Here is a 21235-nt window from a genome sequence, read left to right as displayed (position 1 = left end):
CCTGATGCAAAATAGCAGCTGTTGTCACTGAAGCAGAGTGGTGGTTTCTAGACAGATCCCCATTGAAATGTTGGTTCAGTTTTGTGTGAAAACAGTTTCCCTTTACCCTCTTGTCATCCATCATATCAGTTGCCTACTACTTTCCCTAGCACCACCTCTGTGCTCTACTGCTTCACTTTTCTACATTGCTGTCTAATGAAAGTGCATTTTTGAAATGATAAGAGGCTAAAAATCGTCATGGGTTGGTAGTAGTTCTGGCCCGGGTGAGTTCTCCCTTGTGCAGTCATCAGATCAACACACATGCTGTTCTTGTAATCCCCCCCTTTATGCCAACACTTCTTGCTTCTGCTGGTGCAAAGTTCCAATTGCAAGCAGTCAATAGAAAAGGAGATCAATTACTTCCATCCTCCCATCTTTTACTTTTCCTTGGAAACTTGCCTGAATGCTGCTGCAAGTTAGGACGTTGGCAGTGGGAGAATGGGAGCAAAGTACTGGCACATTGTGGTAATGAAGGTCAGATGAGTGTTGTAAGTAGTTTTGAAGTGCAGAAAAGAACTTTGGCAGGTGGTTTCTTAATATGATTTGGTGAGACTGTATATTAGTCTGTTGCCTGGTAGGCTTCATCAGGTAGGAGCATGTTTGTTTTTTGCAGATATCCTTTTTTTTTTTTTTGCAGTAAGCTCTTAGTATATGTATGTGGGACGTAAGCATGATATAGGTTTGAATTCTGGCTGTGTTGGGTACTTTTAACAGCCGTTGGGCCTTTAAGCTTTGCAAGAATATTAGAAGGTAGTTGACAGTGTAAACTATATCAATACTGTGAAAATATGTAGGCATTGAAGTAGATTTATAAGTATAATGACTGTTTAGTCAGTTACTAACCTATATATAAACATTGGATATGACCGTCGACATACTAATTGGAAACGGGGCATGGTTTTCACTGTGATGGACTTAGACCATCAATTTGTTTAATGTAAGCTACCAGCAACAAGCAAATACAAGGCCCCTTTAACATGTATGAGGAGGGGGTTTATTGGGTTGTTTTTGTTTTTATTATGCATTTTTTTGTTTTTTTTGTGATTTTATGTTGCAACTGCCCCGAAACCTGCTGGTATAGGGTGGTATACAAATATATCATCATCAGGGGTGGTACTGACAGCTTGAAGTAGGCTTGTGTTCAGCTTTGTACCTTTCCTCCAATTACCTTGTGTCTGCTGCTGAGAGGCAGGAGCTGCAGAAGATAGCAGCAACAGCCTGGATGAGGAAACTCCATCCACTGAGTGACTTCATCATTCTGATCATATTGTATTTTAAATATATTGTAAGTTAACTTGATTGTTCAGTAGTAGGTGGGGTATTAATATTTGAAATAATAAAATATGGGTGTATTTCTAGTCTACATGTTGAATTAATCTAGATTATCAGATGATGCTTTAGCCTGGATGACAAGATTACTAAAAACATTACTAAGAAACCTGTTACACAACAAGCTCATCAAAAAGGCTCACCTGTTAAGTACTTGACATCCCATCCATCCTATGTGCAGTTCTAGACATGCAACAAAAAACAGGAGACTTTGAAAGCTGCGGTGGCCTGTGCTGGGCTTCATGGGCCACAAGTTCTGCTGGCCTATATTAAAGTTTCCTTTTTCAAACTGAAATGCTCAGGGAATCTCTTCCTTACTGTGACCCTGCATTTATTCAGCTTCCCTCTATTTGTTAGCTTTTGGGTTATACCTGACAAATCATTAACATGTATTTGTCTGTTGAATACTATCTTATGAATGTGATTCACGTGTTGGTGACTGAGTGTTACAATGTTAAATAGAGCTGTCATTAGGAAATAATTAAATGTAGCGCATAAAATATGTCTTTGTAAGCCTGTTGTTGCCTTGTAAGCTGTATCTTATTATTCTTTTGTATACCTGTGAATGAATTAATGTTTCTTTTAAAGTTTTATCTTTGTCTTGCAGCTGTACTGTTCCGTTTCAAGGGCCTGGAGTTGGTTAGGGCTGAAAGGGAATTATTGGTTATATAACAGCTATTCTCATCTGTCTATCATCTATCTATCATCTATCTATCTGTGGTTCTCTTCTATTTTATTTTGGAGGTGTATGTGGTGTGGCTGATTAGCTGAAAACCACTGTGAAAACCACTTCATATGAAATGAAAACCACTGAGAGGACAGTGTTTAAATACGGCAACAAGTTTACCCAGCTCTTTTCCTTCTTCATCTTTCCATGTTTAATCTCCAGTTTAGTAATGTGTCCTGATTCTTGTGCAGGCAATATGGAGTCTATCCAGTGCTTCTTATCTTAAGTTCTATGGCTAGTTATTAAAAAAAACACAATCTCAGTTCAATAAGCTTCTAGAATGGGGCTAAATTTGCAGAAGAGTCGTTGAGATATCACAAATGGCCCATTGGCAACAGGGCCTTTAAAACTTGTTGGATTTCCTCCAGAAAGGGTAAATCTGGATTAGACGGGTGGTGGTGGTTATGGACTAGCATTTTGATGTCAGTGACATTGTATGGGCACTACAAAGCACCTGAGTGCATGAGGAGCACTGCTTCCACAATAAAAACCCATATGGAAGTACCGTGACTGGCATTTGCACCAAAGTAGGCTGATTTACTTCAAACTCTAGACAGGCAGGATACCCTAATGTTCTACTGGCTTGAGTTATAATAAGCATATGAAGGGGGAAATAAACATCCAGAAATATCTGGATGCCCACAGAAGAGCTGGAATTGGCTGTGATTACATGATACGCGTCCATGTTTGTTTAGTAACATACATTTCCTTTTCATGTGTCATCTTTTGCTGTGGCAAATATAGTGGAACACTACCAACTTTAAAAGAGTCACATTGTCTGTCAGGCCTCATTTGAAGGTGCTTATTAAGGCTCCCAAATGATTTCTCCCTAAATATCTGAAAGAACCCCTCATTTTATACCAGCCTGCCTAAAGAGGAAGCCCCATTGGTGGTCCTTTCACCAATCAATGATCACAATGCAAGGGTCTGAAGGAGGGCTTTCTCTGCAGTGAGCCAACAGCTTTGGAATAGCCCCCCCCCCTCTGAGGTATGCCACACCCCTACTTTTTCCAGCTTCATTCCAATGACAGGTAAACATGCACACTTTCCTTTGCCCCAGGCTTTGTGGAGCGATGAGTTTACAGTGATACTTCATTTCCAATTCTGCTGCATGTTTTATGTAAGATTATTATTAATTTAATTATGGTGTTTGATTTATTTTGTTTCAGATTTTTAGTGTTAATTTTAATGTCCACTTTGTGCTGCCCTGAAACCCTTAGTTGAATGGCAGACCAGCAACACTTCCAGCAAGCAAACATCGTTTTATCTGAGTTGCCAAGTAGAGTGTGAATATTGGGAGGGGGACATACAGAATCATAGAATTGTAGAGTTGGAAAGGGACCCTGAGGGTCATCTAATCCAATCCCCTGCAATGCAGGTATTTTTAGCCCAACGTTGAGTTCGAAGCCACAACCCTAAGATTAAGAATCTCATGCTTTACCAACTTAACTATCCCAGGTCCAGAGCAACATTGCTCTTGCTTTTGAGAAATGGAAAAGAAAATTTGAAGAAAAAACCTCCCATGAAATATTTTCTCATTTACATTGAATTGCTTTGATTGATTGATTTTTAATGTAAGACAATCTTCCAGCTTGGTGCCCTCCAGGTGTTTTGAACAGCATATCCCATCAGTCTTAGCAAACTCTATTGTTGGTGAAGACTGATCTAGAATTCTGTGATACAACGCTCAAATCTAAGGTACATGTCTAATCCTAGTTACAGATAGGTAGCCGTGTTGGTCTGCCATAGTCAAAACAAAAAAAATTCCTTCCAGTAGCACCTTAAAGACCAACTAAGTTAGTTCTTGGTATGAGCTTTCATGTGCATGCACACTTCTTCAGATACCAACTTAAAGACCAACTAAGTTAGTTCTTGGTATGAGCTTTCGTGTGCATGCACACATCTTCAGGTGGTATCTGAAGAAGTGTGCATGCACACGAAAGCTCATACCAAGAACTAACTTAGTTGGTCTTTAAGGTGCTACTGGAAGGAATTTTTTTTGTTATGTCTAATCCTAGTTATGCTTTAGTCTTCATGAGATTACTATAGAGGGTCTTTGTTGCTTGGTAATTGCTACTTGCCTTCTTCTGGTGACCTTTGGTTTAGTTTAAAGCAAATAATCTTGCTTCTGCTGTCCTTTTGAACTGGTTCATCTTTTCTGGTGAACCTTTTCACCTCTCCCCTCGAGCAACTGTGACACAGACACCCTGCTATATAGATTGAGCAACAAGAAGCCTTTGCCCTGCCTTGCTGAAGGACAAAAAGATCATAAGGAGATGGGGTGGAAAATGAAAAAGGCCTGTTGTGAGTGCCAAAGCCTAAGAGGAAGATCAATATTTAATCAATAATTGTTTTATACACATGTGAGGAATATATTTTGCCTTTTTAAGTGACAGGCATTGATGTAGCACTCCCACTGCTTCATTTGCATTAGATAGAAGGAAAGGTAGAGTTGAGTGTCATCTGGATATTGATGACACTTAATTCCAAACCTCTGGATGACCTCACTCAGTGGTTTCATGTCCTTGAGTGCTTGGAGTTGGCTGACATCTACTAACTGGGACACTTTGTGTAGGAAATAAATGTTAGCCACTAGCTAATAATTTATGTCTTTAGGATTAAAGGTGGGTTTGTGCAGGAACGGCCATGCCACATGATATTTCAAGGCAGCTCGGGCTATTCCCACTCTGCAAGAAGAAGTTGCCGCCTCCTGTACCTAGGTATACATTCCATCTCTGCTGGATATTAAAAGGAGAGTGTGGTAATCAGCATACACTTGACCAAGACTTCAGACTTTAATAACTGAAAGTCATCCAAAAAATACTGGACAAGATAGAGCTTTGGGCAGCCCATAGCAGTCATGAAGTCCTATGCCATCGCAGATTAGGTGATCATAACTTGGATGATGATACCTCAGGACAGCCATCCTAGGAATCCTCATCAAATCCAAGTCCATCTCTGTCATTTTAGGAAGGGAAACTGATGAGACAATTGGATAGGCATTATACTTGCAGAATCCCTAATCTGAGTGCCCAACACACAATATAAATATTCAAGAGTGACACTCAAACAGATAGCCTTGAGAACAAGATGAAATTCCTGTTGACCACAGTAATTTTCTTTCCCTTACTCCCAATTCTTTGCTGGGGCTGAACAGAATACAATATCTGGAAGCTGAGAGACAGCTAGGACAGACTTAATCCAAATCATCCACCAAAGTCTTGGTAATTCTGGCCACATCAGCCCATTCATTTACAATCAAATAATGCATGAAGACTGTTATTTTGGACATTATACCATCAGACTGAGGATAGACTGGTAATTCAACTACGGACCATTTGGTTCACGCAGAAACCAAAATAATGAATGGACAGAAGATGTATAATATCACTTTCTCTTTCCTGGTTTATCACAGTCCAACAGCATATCTCCAGCTGCTAGTGTGCTTTTTCTTAATTTTCACTCTATTTTGCTTTTTAGCTGAGATGTTGGTGGCAAGAATGTCTATAGATGCAGCCTCATAAAATCAATGTTTCCCTGATATTCTTCTAGGTTAAGGTGTAAGATCCTGTTAATCCTTTAGATGACAGGAGAGATAAACAGGTTACCACAAAACTATCTTCTATTTTCCTAACCCATTTGCTTTTTATTAAGCTAGTAGAACAGTGGAAGTTTGATTTGAACTCCAAATTGTTTGTTATGGATTGAATAAATGGTTCAACTCATGCATAAATAGAGGTTGAACACATGTGATGTATAACTTGGAATTCATGTTCTCCAGATTATAGTTCTCTCACTCTTCAGAGAAGAAATGCAGTGAATGTGGTAGAAATCTTGAAAAAGGTAGCAGTTAATTAACTGTAACCACTAGAGGGAGTGAAGGGTCAATCATTGTGATTAGGGTAAAACAGAAAGCATTCTATCTTCATTATATTTTCCTCTCATAATGTTGGTTGGCTATAAGTAGTCTTCAGTAGTGAAGCTCTAGTTTGAGCTCTGCTATGTTTTGCTATATATTTCCTGCCACATATTTGAATATGAAATGGTAAACTTCATAAGATTTTTCATATAGAAATTGTGTACAGTGGTACCTTGGGTTACATACGCTTCAGGTTACATACGCTTCAGGTTACAGACTCCGCTAATCCAGAAATAGTGCTTCAGGTTAAGAACTTTGCTTCAGGATAAGAACAGAAATTGGCGGCGCGGCGGCAGCAGGAGGCCCCATTAGCTAAAGTGGTGCTTCAGGTTAAGAACAGTTTCAGGTTAAGAACGGACGTCCAGAATGAATTAAGTACTTAACCCGAGGTACCACTGTATCTCTGTATGTGAAAGATTAAGTCCAGGGTTGCCATCCTTCTGGTCAGTTTCACAACCAGCTGTTCCAGGACATAGTCATTTAGAGTTTTTACCTCTTTCTCTTGCCTGGAAGACAAATGTCCTCATTCTGTGTGGCGGTGATTGGAGTCACCTATTACTACAGCATTTTCTCTCTTGGATGTCTCATTGATTTCATTCTCCATCTCAAGATCACCCTGAGCATTTTGGTCCTTACATCTGAAGTACTTCTTTACTCTTGGAGCCGAGTATCACCAACTACAGCGAGTCTTGGGAGGATTCTACCCCTTTGGAGATTTCCAGCTTGTTGGGCTCAGCCCCCTTTTAACATTCAGAGCCTCCTCACTGCACCATTCCCTTTCCTTCCTATAGAGTTTGTAAAGGTGTAATTGTAAATGAGTTGTATAGTTTTCTGACAAATTTTGTTGTTGTTGTTTAGTCGTTTAGTCGTGTCCAACTCTTCGTGACCCCATGGACCAGAGCACGCCAGGCACTCCTGTCTTCCACTGCCTCCCGCAGTTTGGTCAAACTCATGCTGGTAGCTTCGAGAACACTGTCCAACCATCTCGTCCTCTGTGGTCCCCTTCTCCTTGTGCCCTCCATCTTTTCCAACATCAATCAGGGTCTTTTCCAGGGAGTTTTCTCTTCTCATGAGGTGGCCAAAATATTGGAGACTCAGCTTCAGGATCTGTCCTTCCAGTGAGCACTCAGGGCTGATTTCCTTCAGAATGGAGAGGTTTGATCTTGCAGTCCATGGGACTCTCAAGAGTCTCCTCCAGCACCATAATTCCAAAGCATCAATTCTTCGGCGATCAGCCTTCTTTATGGTCCAGCTCTCACTTCCATACATCACTACTGGGAAAACCATAGCTTTTACTATACGGACCTTTGTTGGCAAGGTGATGTCTCTGACAAATTTTAAGCTGCCCTTAAAAGGTTAAGCTTTTGGGGAGAATGAGGAGTGTGAGGCCCTTTCTCTCCAGGTTACCTGCACCATTACCTACTCTTTTGACACTTGTTTGAGGTGGTTGTATTGTAATCTCAGTAAGGTTTAGCCGGAAGTGGTGGAACACAATCTGACACAGTACATGGCTTTGCTAACCCTCACAACAGCACTGTGGTTACTAAATATGTCAAACATGCTCAGTCAGATCTTAAAATTGTCTTAGATATCAGGGGTGGTGGTATGTATGTATGTATTTTATTACATTTGTATACTACCCTTCACCCAAAGATCACAGGGCGGTTCGCAACATAAAAATATAAAATGAAAAAATAAAATGCGTAATAAAGATCAGTTCATATGGGGAGATGGTCCTTGAGGTATTGTGGTCCAATAAAAATTCTCCAGGAAGCTCATATTACTTTGAATTTGTAGAAATGTAGTTACCAAACAGCCTTAGGCAAGCCACTCTCTCTCAGCTTCAGTTCCCTCACCTGCAAAATGTTGGGAAAAGAATACACTTTGAATACTTAAAAGCGTTGTACAAATGTTTAGCCAATTTTAGCCGCTGCTTACTAAAGCAATGGCTCTGTAAGGATGGAGCAACCCCCCCCAAAGAAGTTAGCTTTACATTATTTTGAACCTAAGCATGTTGTTGTTTATCTGCCTTTCACCCTAAGGGTCCAGGGCAGCAAATGAAACAACAATATTGAAAACAGTTTAAAATAACTTAAAATCACAGAAATAAGGTGGACATTTATAAAAATAATTTTAAAAATGTCCCGTAGCACCTTAGAGACCGAGAACAAACTTAGTTGGTCTCCAAGGTGTTACTGTACAATTTTGTTTATTTTTTAAATATAGTTCTACTGCGGCAGACCAACCCGGCTACCTACCTGAATCTAGAAATAAGGTGGGTTCTTAAAATATCCATCTGAAAAGCCAGGGTTAAGTGGTGCATCTTCAGCATTTCCCAAAACCCGTATAAGGAAGATGCCAGAAGCATCTCTGTGGGGCAGGAGTTCCACAACTTAGGGGCTAACAGGGAAGACACCCTCTCCTGTCCCCAAACTTCCGCAGGTAGTGGAACAAACAAGAGGACCCCCTCTGCTGATCTTAGCATCTGAAAGAGTCTGTGGGAAAAGAGGCAGCCTTTCAGGTATTTTGGGCACAGGTCATTTAGGGCTTTAAATACTAACATGAGAATCCTGAATTGCACCCAGAAATGAACATTGGAGCTGTTTTAGAGCAGGGGTTGTTTGAGATCTAAACAGAACCCCATCCAGCAATCTGGCTGGTGCATTTTGGATCCTTTGAAGTTTCTGAGTTGCCTTCAAGGGCAACCACATGTAGAGCACATAATCTATCAGAGCATGAAGGACAAGTCATCTCTGTCCAAAAGGGGCTATAGCTGGTGAAGCAGCCAGAGCTGAAATAAAAAAAAGGGAAATTGTTTACATGCAGTTTCACAAGGGAGATAGGATTTGCTTTGCACTGCATCATGTGTGGTAGCCATGAGAAAATGCCTTTACATTTCCAATAGCAATGAAGATAAGTGCTGACTCTCAGTGAAGTTAGGATTGTAGCATTTGTCATGCTTAGAAATAATTTTTGTTCTAAGCATGACTAAGACTGTATCCAATTTACTGCTTTTGAAAATAGCCAGGCGTACTTCTTTGTACAGGAGGAAACTAGGGCAGCGTTAGAACTAGGGTAACACAAGAATGGAAAACTGGAGTAAGGTGATAGAGCATGAACTGAAGTTAAAGGAACAAAGTGAGAATGAGAGATGATTCTGGCATATGAATCCAAATGTGGCTAAGGGTATAAAACTGCAAAGCTGCAAGAATTAGTATTGGGACTAATGAGTAGGTGCTCAAGATGCCTCCAAGTGGAAGAAAGTATGAGGTGTAGCTGTAGTTATTAAATAGTTTCTCCTGCCACACCCTGTATTCTGGCTTTTCTTTTTTCTTTTGTTTTTGTTTTCAGTGCTGGAATGAATGGGCAATGAGTTTTAGTTTTGAGATGGGTGGCAGGATACCTCTCCTCCCACTCTTGGTCTGTTCACCTCACCCATGGTACAGGTATTGCAGCATTGCCAATTATTAATAAGTTCCCAGCCGAGCAAGTAGAGTTACATCTGTTATTTAACAATTACAGATTTAACATGGAACTCCCTGGTGTCACTTTTCTTTAAGACAAACATACAAATTTACTGGTTTTAGTTACGAATAGAATTCCTATTTTGCCTATTTTATGTTCCGTACAATAACACTTCTGGGGTGAATGACTTATTTTTTCTGCTTTGAACATGAGTGGTGATCACACGATGAATAAGGCATCCATTTTACGTAGAAAAGGTGCTTCGAGTACCCTCTGGTTGGGGGGAAAGAAAGCTTTTTGCAAGCCTCTTACTGAAATCCTCTCCTTTTTATATCAGTGACTGCTAGAATTCTGGAAGAAATGTGTATTTGCAGTGGAAAGATTAAAGTTGGAAGATTTTTTCTTTCTTCTGCAGTAAAGGAGACCCTGATTTTGTTCACAGCCTCTCAATAATCAGGAAGATAGTATCAAAAGTGATAGGTTTAAGTCTTGGAAAAGTCTCTGAAAGATGATCTCATTTCTGAAGTAGCATGGGGGGGAACAACTATGTGAACTTTTAGATTTATTATTCATTAATACTAAAGGAATTAAAACTGGCTATGTTGTTTATTTAATGAGACTTTTAAAACAAAATTCCACGTTGAAATTATGACCACCAAGAAAGCTACAGAAAAAAAACAAAGATTATAACCTTCCCCCCTTTGAATGAACCTGAATGGTATCTTCCAAACAGATGACAAAGTACCTTTGGCTGAATCACACGTACAAGGACAGGGTTTTCAGCAGAATGGGAGGGCTAAAACTATTGTAATTTTTATTTAAAGCTTGGCAGCATACGCATCAGATCATTTAACCAGAAAAGGACAAGTTTTTTATTTATTTATAATTGAGAACAGAAAGTTGTTCGCTACTAAGGAAGCCTATAGTATCCAGCTGCTTTGCTGTGCTTTAAAGTTGCCTTGAGTGGAGCTAATGTTTACATTTTCAGTGGGGAGGAGGATAATCAAATCGGGATTATTTCCCTTTTTTTCTTTTTGTATATATACCTCCTTTTTTAAAGGGGAAAAACACAACTTGTGTGTTTAAGGAAGGAATATGGATATGTCTGATCCACATTTTTGGACTGTGTTCTCAAGTTTTACAATGCCTCATTTGAGAAGTGGAAACAGACTCCGCCGAACACAAAGGTAAAAACTGAGTTCAGGAAGCTTATGCTTCTAGTTGTTTGTTGCCGTTCTTATAAAGTTTTCAAAATGTAAATAAATTTTGGCCGCATACAGTTGCCGAATAGCTTGTAATGCAGGTAAATACTGCTTCAGCACTTCCGCCTTCTTTGTTTTGAGGTTTCATGCTACTTTTAACACTCAGTAGGCTATAATTAGTTTGTAGACTTATGGCTACCTTAACTATAGGTAGAGGGGAAAAAGTTTCAGTATTTGGATTTGTGCATCAATGAAATCTAATCACTGAACCTTTTATTGTTTCAAGGTTAGTAAATAACTCTTTTGTAGAGAAAGTTCAGTTTCAAATTAATGTTCTATATCTAATTCACTTTTTTCCAGAAAGGAAAGAAGGAAGAAATTTAACTGGGGCGGGGGGGGGGGAGTGCCACTTGTTAATACTGTGATTTTTCTGTTTATCAGAAAATGTTTTTCTGGAAGACAATTAAAATAACTAGAGAAATGTGGCATGTAAATAAAGTTTGGATTATTATTTTTGAAATGATTGCATTAATCTGGTGCTTTTGCTTAACCTGTGATAATGGGCTCCTTTTTTGTTGAGTGACAGCTTGATTAGTATTTAATCAGTTTTTTTTCTGAATTTTGGCAGGATGTTTTCATTGGTCTATGTATTGATACTACTTGTGTGTCAAGTATTAAGATACATTTCTGTAACTACAGCTTTTCTCACTTCAGTCAGAAGCAATAACAGAATAATGACAAGATCTAATCTGAAGTACATAACTAGTGAATTTGATAGAAACTAGAAACTAGAGCTATGTTAGAAGAAACAAAAAACTGATTAGAAATGAGCTAACAAGTGTTTTTTACACTATGCCTCACATGTAGTTATTTATGTATTTTTAGACTGCCTTTAGCTAGAATCCCAGGGTGGGTTTGAAAGCAATCAAATAAAAGATACACATCATACAATCATATTAAAATATATAAACATTATATAAAACAAATTACAATAATAAAAAATTAATATAGCAGTAGCAACTCATCCACTTTTGGAATTCAGTTAATGCACAACTTCCAAAGTTTGAAGGGAAACCATAGATCTTCAGCTGGGACCAGAAGACCACCAGTGAAGGTGACAGGTGCACATCCATAGAGAGGTAATTCCACATCCAGGGCACCACAACAGAGAAGACCCATTTTAGTACTTAGGCTAGTGTAACTCATGGTTTACTGATGTGTAAATAGTCTATTGACTCTTGGAAACTTTGGGTACAGTCTGCATCTGTTTATGGATACATCATCATCATCATCATTATTAATAATAAATCACTTTATTACCTGCCCTTCACCATAAGGTCCCGTAGTGGGTTACAACAATTTAAAATTCAAAACAGTTTAAAACAAGAGAGTCACAGGACTAGGGTAGTTCCTAAAAATGTATATCAGGTGTCAAAAGGCCAGGGTAAAGAGGTATGCCTTCAACATAGGATAGAGGCTCTGTAAAGAAGGTGCCAGACCCCTCCTTCACAGTAGGGAATTCCACAATGTAAGGGCTGCCACAGAGAATACGCTCTCCTAACACACACATCCCAAACCTCTGGAAAAACTCTGTTGATTTTAATACCTGAGTGGTTCTGATAAATAAATATTATTATTTATTAAATTTGTATACCACTTTATACCCATAGGTCTCAGGGCGGTTACAACATAAAATTACAATATAAAAACACAAAATACATAATAAAAAACAGCAACCAGTACCCACCCCCTCCCCAACACATTTTAAAAGGGCATTGGATATCAGTCAGCCAAAGGCCTGGTTAAAGAGGGACAGTTTTGCTTGGCACCTAAAGGTGTATAATGAAGATGGTCTTTCATATATTTGAGGACTAAGTCATTTGGGACTTAAACATGAATGTGATCACCTTGAATTAGGCCTAGAAACCAACTGGCAACCAGTACAGCTGTTATAAAGCAGAGATAACAATAGCAATAAATGGAACCCTAGGCAGGAATCTGGCTGTTGTATTTTGAACCAGTGGACATTTTTGAGTCAATTAAATGCTACCCCGTTTAAACTGAACCATAGTTAGCACGGATGTGGACACATTGCTAAACTCTTCTTATGAGCATAACTAAAGCTGCGGTGAACTCAGACCAGGGTCTACTTAGTCCAGCTTTCTGTTATCAGAATGGCCGATCTGTGGGAAGCCCAGAAGCAGTCATGATCGTAATAACACTCTTCCAATAAAAAAAATTCCTTCCAGTAGCACCTTAAAGACCAACTAAGTTAGTTCTTGGTATGAGCTTTCGTGTGCATGCACACTTCTTCAGATACACAGGACACTTCAATCTCCCAGAACACTTCAATCTCCCAGGACATTCTATACAAGATCTCAAAGTAGCTGTTTTACTACAAAGGAATTTCAGAAATAGACTGGAAAGAGAAGCTGCTGAATTGCAACTCATTACCAAACTTAAAACCATGGAGAGACCTGGTCTGAACAAAGACATTGGATTCTTATCTCATTATACATGACAAAGCCATTTTTCACCTTCTCACCCCTTGCTTTTTCCTGTAAGACCTATTGCAGTCGTTAAGAGTCGTCAACAGGCTCATCACAGCTATCTGCCAATCACCCATTCCCACCACCCTTCTGAGTAATACCCCTCCCCACCTTCTCACTATATAGAAGGATCTGGCAACTTCTGTTTCAGTGTATCTGAAGAAGTGTGCATGCACATGAAAGCTCATACCAAGAACTAACTTAGTTGGTCTTTAAGGTGCTACTGGAAGGATTTTTTTTTTGTTTTGAAAAAAGAATATCATCTTTCCTGATTTACTTGAGGAGTGCCATTTGTGGCCTGACATGGTGAGGGGAATGGCCAGTGTCTCAGGCTCGTTGTGGGAAAATGGGGGCTGGATGGGACTTCAAGGAGCTAGTTGGGTGTCCTGAGGGCGCTGAGCCATGGAGCAGACCAGACAGAAGACTTTGTTCCATTTGGTCCGCTCCTGGCCTATAGAAGGCATGCCTTGTTTGCTTGCCTAACCAGTTGCGCTGGGCTTTTTTTCAGCCTCCCACCCCCTGTTTAATTTACCTCTTCTTTGCAGGAATGGGTTTGCTGACCAATGACTTTGCTATGGACTGCTGGTTTCAGGGCTGGGGAGAAATTTTGCTCACAAGAAAATTTGCTTTGGCTTGTGGCTTTAGCCTACCTCATAGCAATCGTCACAACCTTTGATGGCGGGAGAGACATTTGGCTGGATCCTTAGTTGGGAGAGATAGGGAAGGGATTGTGGAGGTGGTGCTTTTCGTCCTGAAGCCCAGCTCAGGGGCTGATGGGCCATAGTATCCCTGCCAGTGGCCAAATCAGGTCTACTAGAAGTAGGTCACATCGTGAACCAATCCCCACCTGTTGGCTGACAGCATATCAGCCAGCAAGTGGACTGGTTGAGTAATGGATCCATGCCTAATGCTTATGTTAAACCTATACTTCTGTAATCAGTAAAGTTGTGGCATAATTTTAATCCACACGGCTCTGTGTTATTATTTGCTGCCTGCTCATCCACCCACAACTTCACTGCACGGGAGCCCACAATTGATTAGTGTGCTTAGAGACCAAAAGGGTGTGCCTTTCCCAAGTAGGGCTGCTTCATTATGGCACATAGCAGGTTGGCTTGGAAACACAAAGTTGGAAGTGTTAAATGGCAACCGGGTATGCTATGAATCCAGTGTTTTAATGTCACATGCCACATATAAGCAACAGATTATTTTCTTTTGTGTTCCAGTCTAACTTTAGTATTTAATTTTTGTATTGGTTCTGTATAATCCACCATTGGCTCAGCCAGTGAAAATAATCATTGGGCATATGCACACCTATTTTCTACTTTGCTAAGTATAGTTCTTTCCCCTTGCACTGTTTTTCTACGTCCTGATCCTCCACTGCCCAGTGGGCTGTTTCCCTTTGAAGATTCAGAACCCCAGACCTCAGAAAGCTTGATAGGACCTAAGCTCCCCCGCCCCAAATGGTACAGTTACCTCTTCCAGGCCCTTGAGGCACCACATTGCTGACATACTATGGAGTCATGGATGCTTGGCATGAGTGATGCTTCTTCCAGATACAGGACTGGAGCTTGAGACTATAAAAAGAACACCAAATGCAGTGTTTGTGGGAAGACCACATGTGACTGTACTACAGATGAATCAGTAAACTGGGGTGCTTTCCTTTCCCTTCTGTCTCTAAAGTGTGCCATGCAAACTGTTGATATGAAATGGCCTCCTTCAGCGGATGGGATATGTTAGCCCTGCCACTTCATAAATATGAATGTGTTTTTAGTTTTTATTCTGTTTTAGTTTTATGCTTGTTTAAATGCATGTGCTGTTTTTTGTAAGTTGCTTTGAATTACTTTTCATTTAAAATGTCACTAATAAACAAACAAGCAATGAAAAGCTTTCTGTTTACTTGTTAGTTTTGTCCTTGGTATGGTAGTGCATTGATCCATTTTGCATATATTGCTAAGCCAAACTATGATTTTATGCAAATGTGTGACTTCCTGATGTAAAGATCTTGGCTGCAGTGGTTCTCCCCAAGGCTGGCTGTGGCTGTGCTATTGGTGGCTAAGCCATGGTTTGGCTTAGCAATACATTTGAACCTTGGCTTGTGGTTTGTCTTGCTGCAGATAAAGCACAAGCTGTAATCAAACTTTATTTTGGCCAGAGCTTTTTTTCAGCCGGAACTCACTGGAACTCAGTTTCGGCACCCCTCAGGTGGGTGCCACTGCCATTATATGAGAACAAGGGAGGTGTTCCTGGTGAGTTCTGGCACCTCTAAGTAGCACAGCTTACGGCTCAGAAAGACAAAAATGTAAACCTTGGTTGAGCTGTAACATATAGTCAATCCATGGCTCAGCCCCAGGTAGCATGGCAGCTGCAGGAACTGAGACTGAAGGCAGTTGCATCTGCTCAGTTATGCTAAGCCATGGTTTGACTTAATGTTAAGTGTGAATGGGGACATTATTTCTCAAGTGGTGAATTTGGTGGGGGGGTTTTGAGGGGGGAATTGCACAGATTTGTATAACTTTTAAGAACTTTAAATAATTTACTTTTTGTTTATTTTGTGACATCACCATATAATTGTGTTGGGTTGTTGCGTTTGGCAGTTGGTCTGAAAAGCAGAACATCATTTTTTGTGATTATATGAGAGCTGAGTTTATTAACAACATTGGTATATCACTGAGGACAAATTTGGTTGTTCAGTATATTTGAAGTAACCCATGTTTATTTGCCAAAGAGTTCCTTTTGGGATTGTAGGTTTTATATGAGATTTTAGAGTGATTGTTAAAGACTCTGCTTCTATCTTTATTGTTAATTTCTTTCCTCATGAATCTTTAAGGTGTTGGCTTTATTTGTAGCTTTTTTGTTTTTGTATATTACATATCCTAACTTGTTGGCTTAAAAAAAATTAAAATACAATAGATGCCAGGCTATTCCATGTACAATCAGACCAATGGTTAATCTAGTCTTGACTTGCCTGTGTTCATCAAGTGGATTTAATCTCACATCTAGAATAATTCTTAGGTGTGGCCTCTGCTTTCATACAACAGTTTGCACTTTAAGTCAGTCTATTATTTGTATTAGCAGGACATTTGTTTTAAACAAATTTGGATATATGGAAATGGAAATCAAGATTTGATAAGGAATAAGTTTATTCCCGTACACCAGTTCCTAATATTATTCATTTTCTCAGAAACCACAAGCTTCACATTTTCAGATTAAGTAATTACAAGCTGCTCCAGATGCTGGTATTCATTGATACTACTTTTCAGAACCATTGAGTGTAATTAACATTCACATCCTTTATGATTACTTAGACCTGCTGTGGTAGAACACTTTGTTTCAAACCTGAATAAAACGGAAGGGCAAAACAGCTTGTGGTGAAATCTTAATCATCAGGGGAAAAGAGACTTGTGATTCTGTTGAAAATGATCCAGCAGAGAAACAGCAGATGTAGAATAGTAGCAGTTTGAAGATAGGCACTGGTCCCAATAGATAGAAACAAGTTTCAGAAGTTTGGGACACTAAGATTACTTCCATATTGATTTGCCCATTGGAGAAGGTTCAAAAAAGCAAACTGTACTGCAGTTTATCCGTACTAGCTGTTATTGTCTGAAGGTGTTATTTCATCAGGTCTGGTGTCAGTAAAAATGCCATAGTTCGTTTTCTTCCTTAATTGTCCCTACACAGTTTTTCCCCAATGCCTATTATTCCTAAAATTTTATAATCCATATTCATTTCAACACAGTTCTGAATTAATTATTCTAGGTTGTATCTAATTGTGTTTGCACACAAGTGGGAACAGATGTCTTGTTACTGCAAAAGGACTTGGACTTCCTCACTTCTCCACTGCAGCATCCCCCCCCCCAAAAAAAACCCAAAACATGTACTGGAAGGCTGGGAAGGGGATTGTAGGGGGAGGAGAGGATACTAAATTGTGTGAATGGAAGGCAGTGTTGGATTTAACCCTCTGTAATTAAAAGAAATGACTCCCCTTTTCACTAGTTCATGTGTCTAAATGCTCAGTTGTTTAAAATGTTGCAATGTACATTGATTACTGTACTACAAAATCACTTTACTGGTTAATTTTACCCAAGACTGCAGTACAAGTACCTTAAAGCAAGTTCCACAGTTACCCCTCAGTGGCCATTCATAGGCTTACACCTAAGTAAACACACATGGGCTTGGAACTAAATGTGAAAAGAAAAGGTATGTGAGAATCTATGGTTGGTTGGCATCCGTTTGTCTTGAGAGACAGTGAAAGAATACACCTTTGGGGTGATGCCTGCACTGGCTTTAAACACCAATACAGGAGAGACATGTTTTGTTGCACTTGGAGCAAATGAAGGTGTCAGGTTGTCCTGATGCAGGTGTTCCAATGCATTTCTTCTTTCTGCATTCTTTCCTGTGGTCATTCCTCCTTTGGTCACTGCTCTGAATACAGAACTTGTTTTCAGGCACTGCAGTTTTCTGCAAGGGATTCCTACATCGCGGGGTTAATGTTGTCAGCCTTCATGTCACATTTGCATACATCTTTGTGACACAGAGTTGGTCTGATAATGGCCCAGTGCCTGAAGCCAGCTCCCAATAGAGCACGTCCTGGGGATCACATAACACAACTTAGTTCTTATTAGTACTGGTGGAATGGCTACCTGATCACCAAGAGTCAATCATACTTTTTAGCAAGTAAGCTAAATGGATTTTAAACACTAAGAAGTCTGAATTAAAAAAAAAAGTATTTATGCAAAGTAGTACTAGGCTGTACAGTAATACTAAAGCAGTTGTTTGAATGAGCATGAGTTTCCATGAGCATGTCAAAAAGTATGTTGAGTATAAAACACAGATCAATTTCTTATTACTTCCCATTCTTAAAATAGTGGTGGCCACCATATTTGGCAAACATGTCACAAGCTTGAGGTCGAAATTATGACTCTGCAGTTCTTAGTGTGCAATAAACTATGTATACAGCTCATACCTGGGGGTGGCTTGTCTTCTACTGTTACTGAGCTAGAAATAGAAGCAAAGCAGTACTGAAGAAGCAAACAAGGGCATAGACCTGATTCTAATCCATAGCCAGACTGGTGAGCCCTGCAGCCAGATCTGGGATCTGGGTGTGGACCAGGGTGAAGCCTGTGCTGGCCTTTATGTGCACCTGGGCTATAAAACCTGGGACTGCAGCAGCCCTGAAGCTTCTGAAGCCACCACCAACTGACCCACCTACTCTCAGTGAAATACATTGGGGGAGGGGTATCAAACAGCTGTTGGTTGATAGGGCTGGGAAGCAACTTTATCTATGGTTGAAACTGATCCACTGTGTGGTGGAAAACCACCTGCTGGAATTTCGTCAGGTTGCCCAAGGAGGCAGGCTGGATGAGAGATTGGGCCAGCTGGTGGACTGCCTGGAAGAATGGATCCTTGCCCCATGCCATGCCCAAACCCCACAGTGCTGGTAACCAATAAAGCTGTGGCCTCGTTTTTCGCCCATATCCTGCCTTTGTTTGGTTCTTGCTCACACTTGCCTGCCTCCCCCGTGCTTGGTGTGCAATAGGTCTTAACTCTTCTCTCCAAACAATGACGACTATATTTAAATGTTTTTGTAGTAAAGTCAGTTTGGTGACTCATAACCTTATGAGCTGGAGTCATGCTTCTTCCTTTTACTTTGTTTCCTAATGCCTTATTCCTCCCAATATCTGTTTTGCAATGAAGAAGCCTGCATTTAAACTGCGTAACAGTGAGTAAAGGGTGTTTCATCTAGTATAAGGTTGTCTCCTAGAGAAATGTTTTCTACCGAGTATTTTTGGCACATTAGAAACTTCGTATCAAAAGGAATCTACCTACTTCAGAAACACCCGTTTCGTTTGGAGTAAAGTCCAACATTATAGATAATGATTATTTTTAATGTTGATTAGGAGTACCATATGTTGTCCAATGGAAAGCAAATGAGCATCACAGAGTTCTGTTTCTTTCTCATCTATCTAAATATGGTGTTTCAACTTTTTAAAGAAACCTTTGTGACCATGTCTCTGATTCTGCAGCTTTTTATTTTTCAACTTAAATAAAACGACATTAGTAACATAATTTCTCGCATATAATTTTGATGCCATAAGCACTTGCTGCTTGAAAGAGAAGGAAAAGTAGTTAAGCAAGTTTTGTGGCTGTCTGGTTTTCACTTAGAAGGCTTATGCCAAAGCACATGACTGGTGCTGTGCCACCCAAAGATTATTAATGAATAGGCCATGCCTTCCTTTGCTGAGGGCACAAGAAGGGACATGTAGAAAGCAGGAGAGTTTTTACAAAAGTTTCTTCTGACTTCAGGCAGGATTACTCACTGCTTTTCCCCTGCTACTTCCTCATGTTAAAATGAGCATAGCATGATGTAATTGTCTTGTCATATAATCTGTGAGGTAGTTTCAGAGATGAACTGAATTTTTCCATTTATACCATCTTCTATTTCCTATTTGTACATTCAGCAGAGGACTTAAGAGTACTAGTCATCTGTACTAAATCAGGTAGCTTCAGTAAACTAGAAAACTGGGAGAGGCCTGTGTGGTAGAAGTTTTTTTGTTCTTTTCTCTCTCCAGCGTTTTTTGTTGCTAGGGTTGGTGGCAAGCAGATATTCAAGCTGTGAAACTTCTTATGTTAATTGACAAATGCCCTTACCATTAAATTTGTGTTAAGCAACTATTAAAGAGCTAGGACCCCACCATTATGAATTTGAAGTCTTCTTTAAAGGAAAGTAGTTTAAGGTCTGCTAGAAAAAAAGTTGCAACATTACATACTGGCTTGAATTAAAAAACCAAGAAGTTATATGAACATTCATGTGGTTTTTTTTTTTTTTTAAAGGTTGGTATAATATGAACATCAGAGTCCTTTTAGTAACAGGAAAAGGTTCATTTAGAACCAACTTAACTGCCATTTTCTATCTGTGGGCAATATACAACAAAATAGCACAATGGGACTTCCCCCTCACCCTTTCCCTCTGTGCCATCCCCATGCTCCAGAGAGTTTTCAACATACCATGTTTTCACTGTTGCTATAATGAAATGAAAAGAAAAACACAACCCTTTGATCTCTTGCTAATATTGCTCCTTTTCCAAGAAAGAAGTGTCAGGATATCATTCTGCAAGAAAACCCAGACAGTTTTCACACAATTTTGTGAGACCGGATGTTTAGGCTAGGTTATGCATTGTCATGGCAAGCTGTGTGGCAGTTAATATACTTCTAAGGTTTAATACATAACAGGGGGAGTAACGAGAGCGGTGAGTGACATGCAATGCCGAAACAAAAAAAGTTCCATTAACCGCGTTATCACAAGACACAGAACACATCAGTTGATACCATGAACTGGGTTGTTGTCCTTGTGTTGTGCTTTGAACTGCTCCTTGAGCATGGTTTACAGTCATATTTTCCCTCATGGATGTTGTTAAATTAGAGTAAACACTATGTCTAACAGTTGCTAAACACTGTGTTGGATAAAATTAATAGAGTGTTTAGGTGGAAAATTCTTGATTGTAAAAATGCTGACCAAAATATATATTAAAATAAAACATTTGAATGAATTTGTCATTCTGTATGGCAAAAGTTGTGAAAGATACATCAGGAAAGCTGCTGTTTACCAAATTTCTCTAGGTTAACAGTCTCTGAACTCGGTTATCCTGTGGCTTGTGTACACAAAGTATGACTCAAAGCTTGAAGTGAGTAGAGTGTCTGGAAAGAATCCCTAGCAAGAACAAGGAACCTTAACTCATCTCTTTTCTTCATGATAAGTGATCATGAAAAGTAAACAAAAGGATTGCTATATTTGATACTGCAGTTCACAAGACAGCAGAAAAACACAATGGCCCGTGAATGTTTAAAAAACGGTCAGGAGAAGAATGGTAATTGTGTAAACACAGCCTATGCCAAGGAGCCTACTAAATATGTAGAAGGAGCTCCTTGAACTTATAAGGTGTTGTGCTACTATTTCAATTAGGGACAGTAATTACTTGCATGCAGGAATTTTCTCAGTATATACCTA

The 21235-nt window shown here is 39.6% G+C and overlaps 1 protein-coding gene across 19 annotated transcripts in view; it reads left to right on the top strand.

The window, feature by feature from the left end:
- MAST4 (microtubule associated serine/threonine kinase family member 4) overlaps positions 1-21235 on the top strand; it is a 197412-nt gene that overhangs the window by 97489 nt on the left and 78688 nt on the right. Inside the window, exon 1 of one of the 19 annotated variants that reach the window (XM_028749233.2) lies at positions 10241-10666. The exons of 16 other annotated variants lie outside the window; for them this stretch is intronic. In XM_028749233.2, coding sequence (XP_028605066.2) covers positions 10575-10666 — 92 coding nt within the window. In that variant the 5' untranslated portion in view covers positions 10241-10574. Of the gene's footprint in view, positions 1-10240; positions 10667-18930; positions 18950-21235 lie in introns of those variants that run through there. 2 more of the 19 variants (XM_028749235.2, XM_077936327.1) reach the window with 2 other exon arrangements.

Source organism: Podarcis muralis, chromosome 11 (assembly GCF_964188315.1).
Source record: "Podarcis muralis chromosome 11, rPodMur119.hap1.1, whole genome shotgun sequence".
Taxonomy (NCBI): domain Eukaryota; kingdom Metazoa; phylum Chordata; class Lepidosauria; order Squamata; family Lacertidae; genus Podarcis; species Podarcis muralis.
Note: the sequence above shows the minus strand (reverse complement) of the source record. Positions and strands in the feature narration are given on the sequence as shown.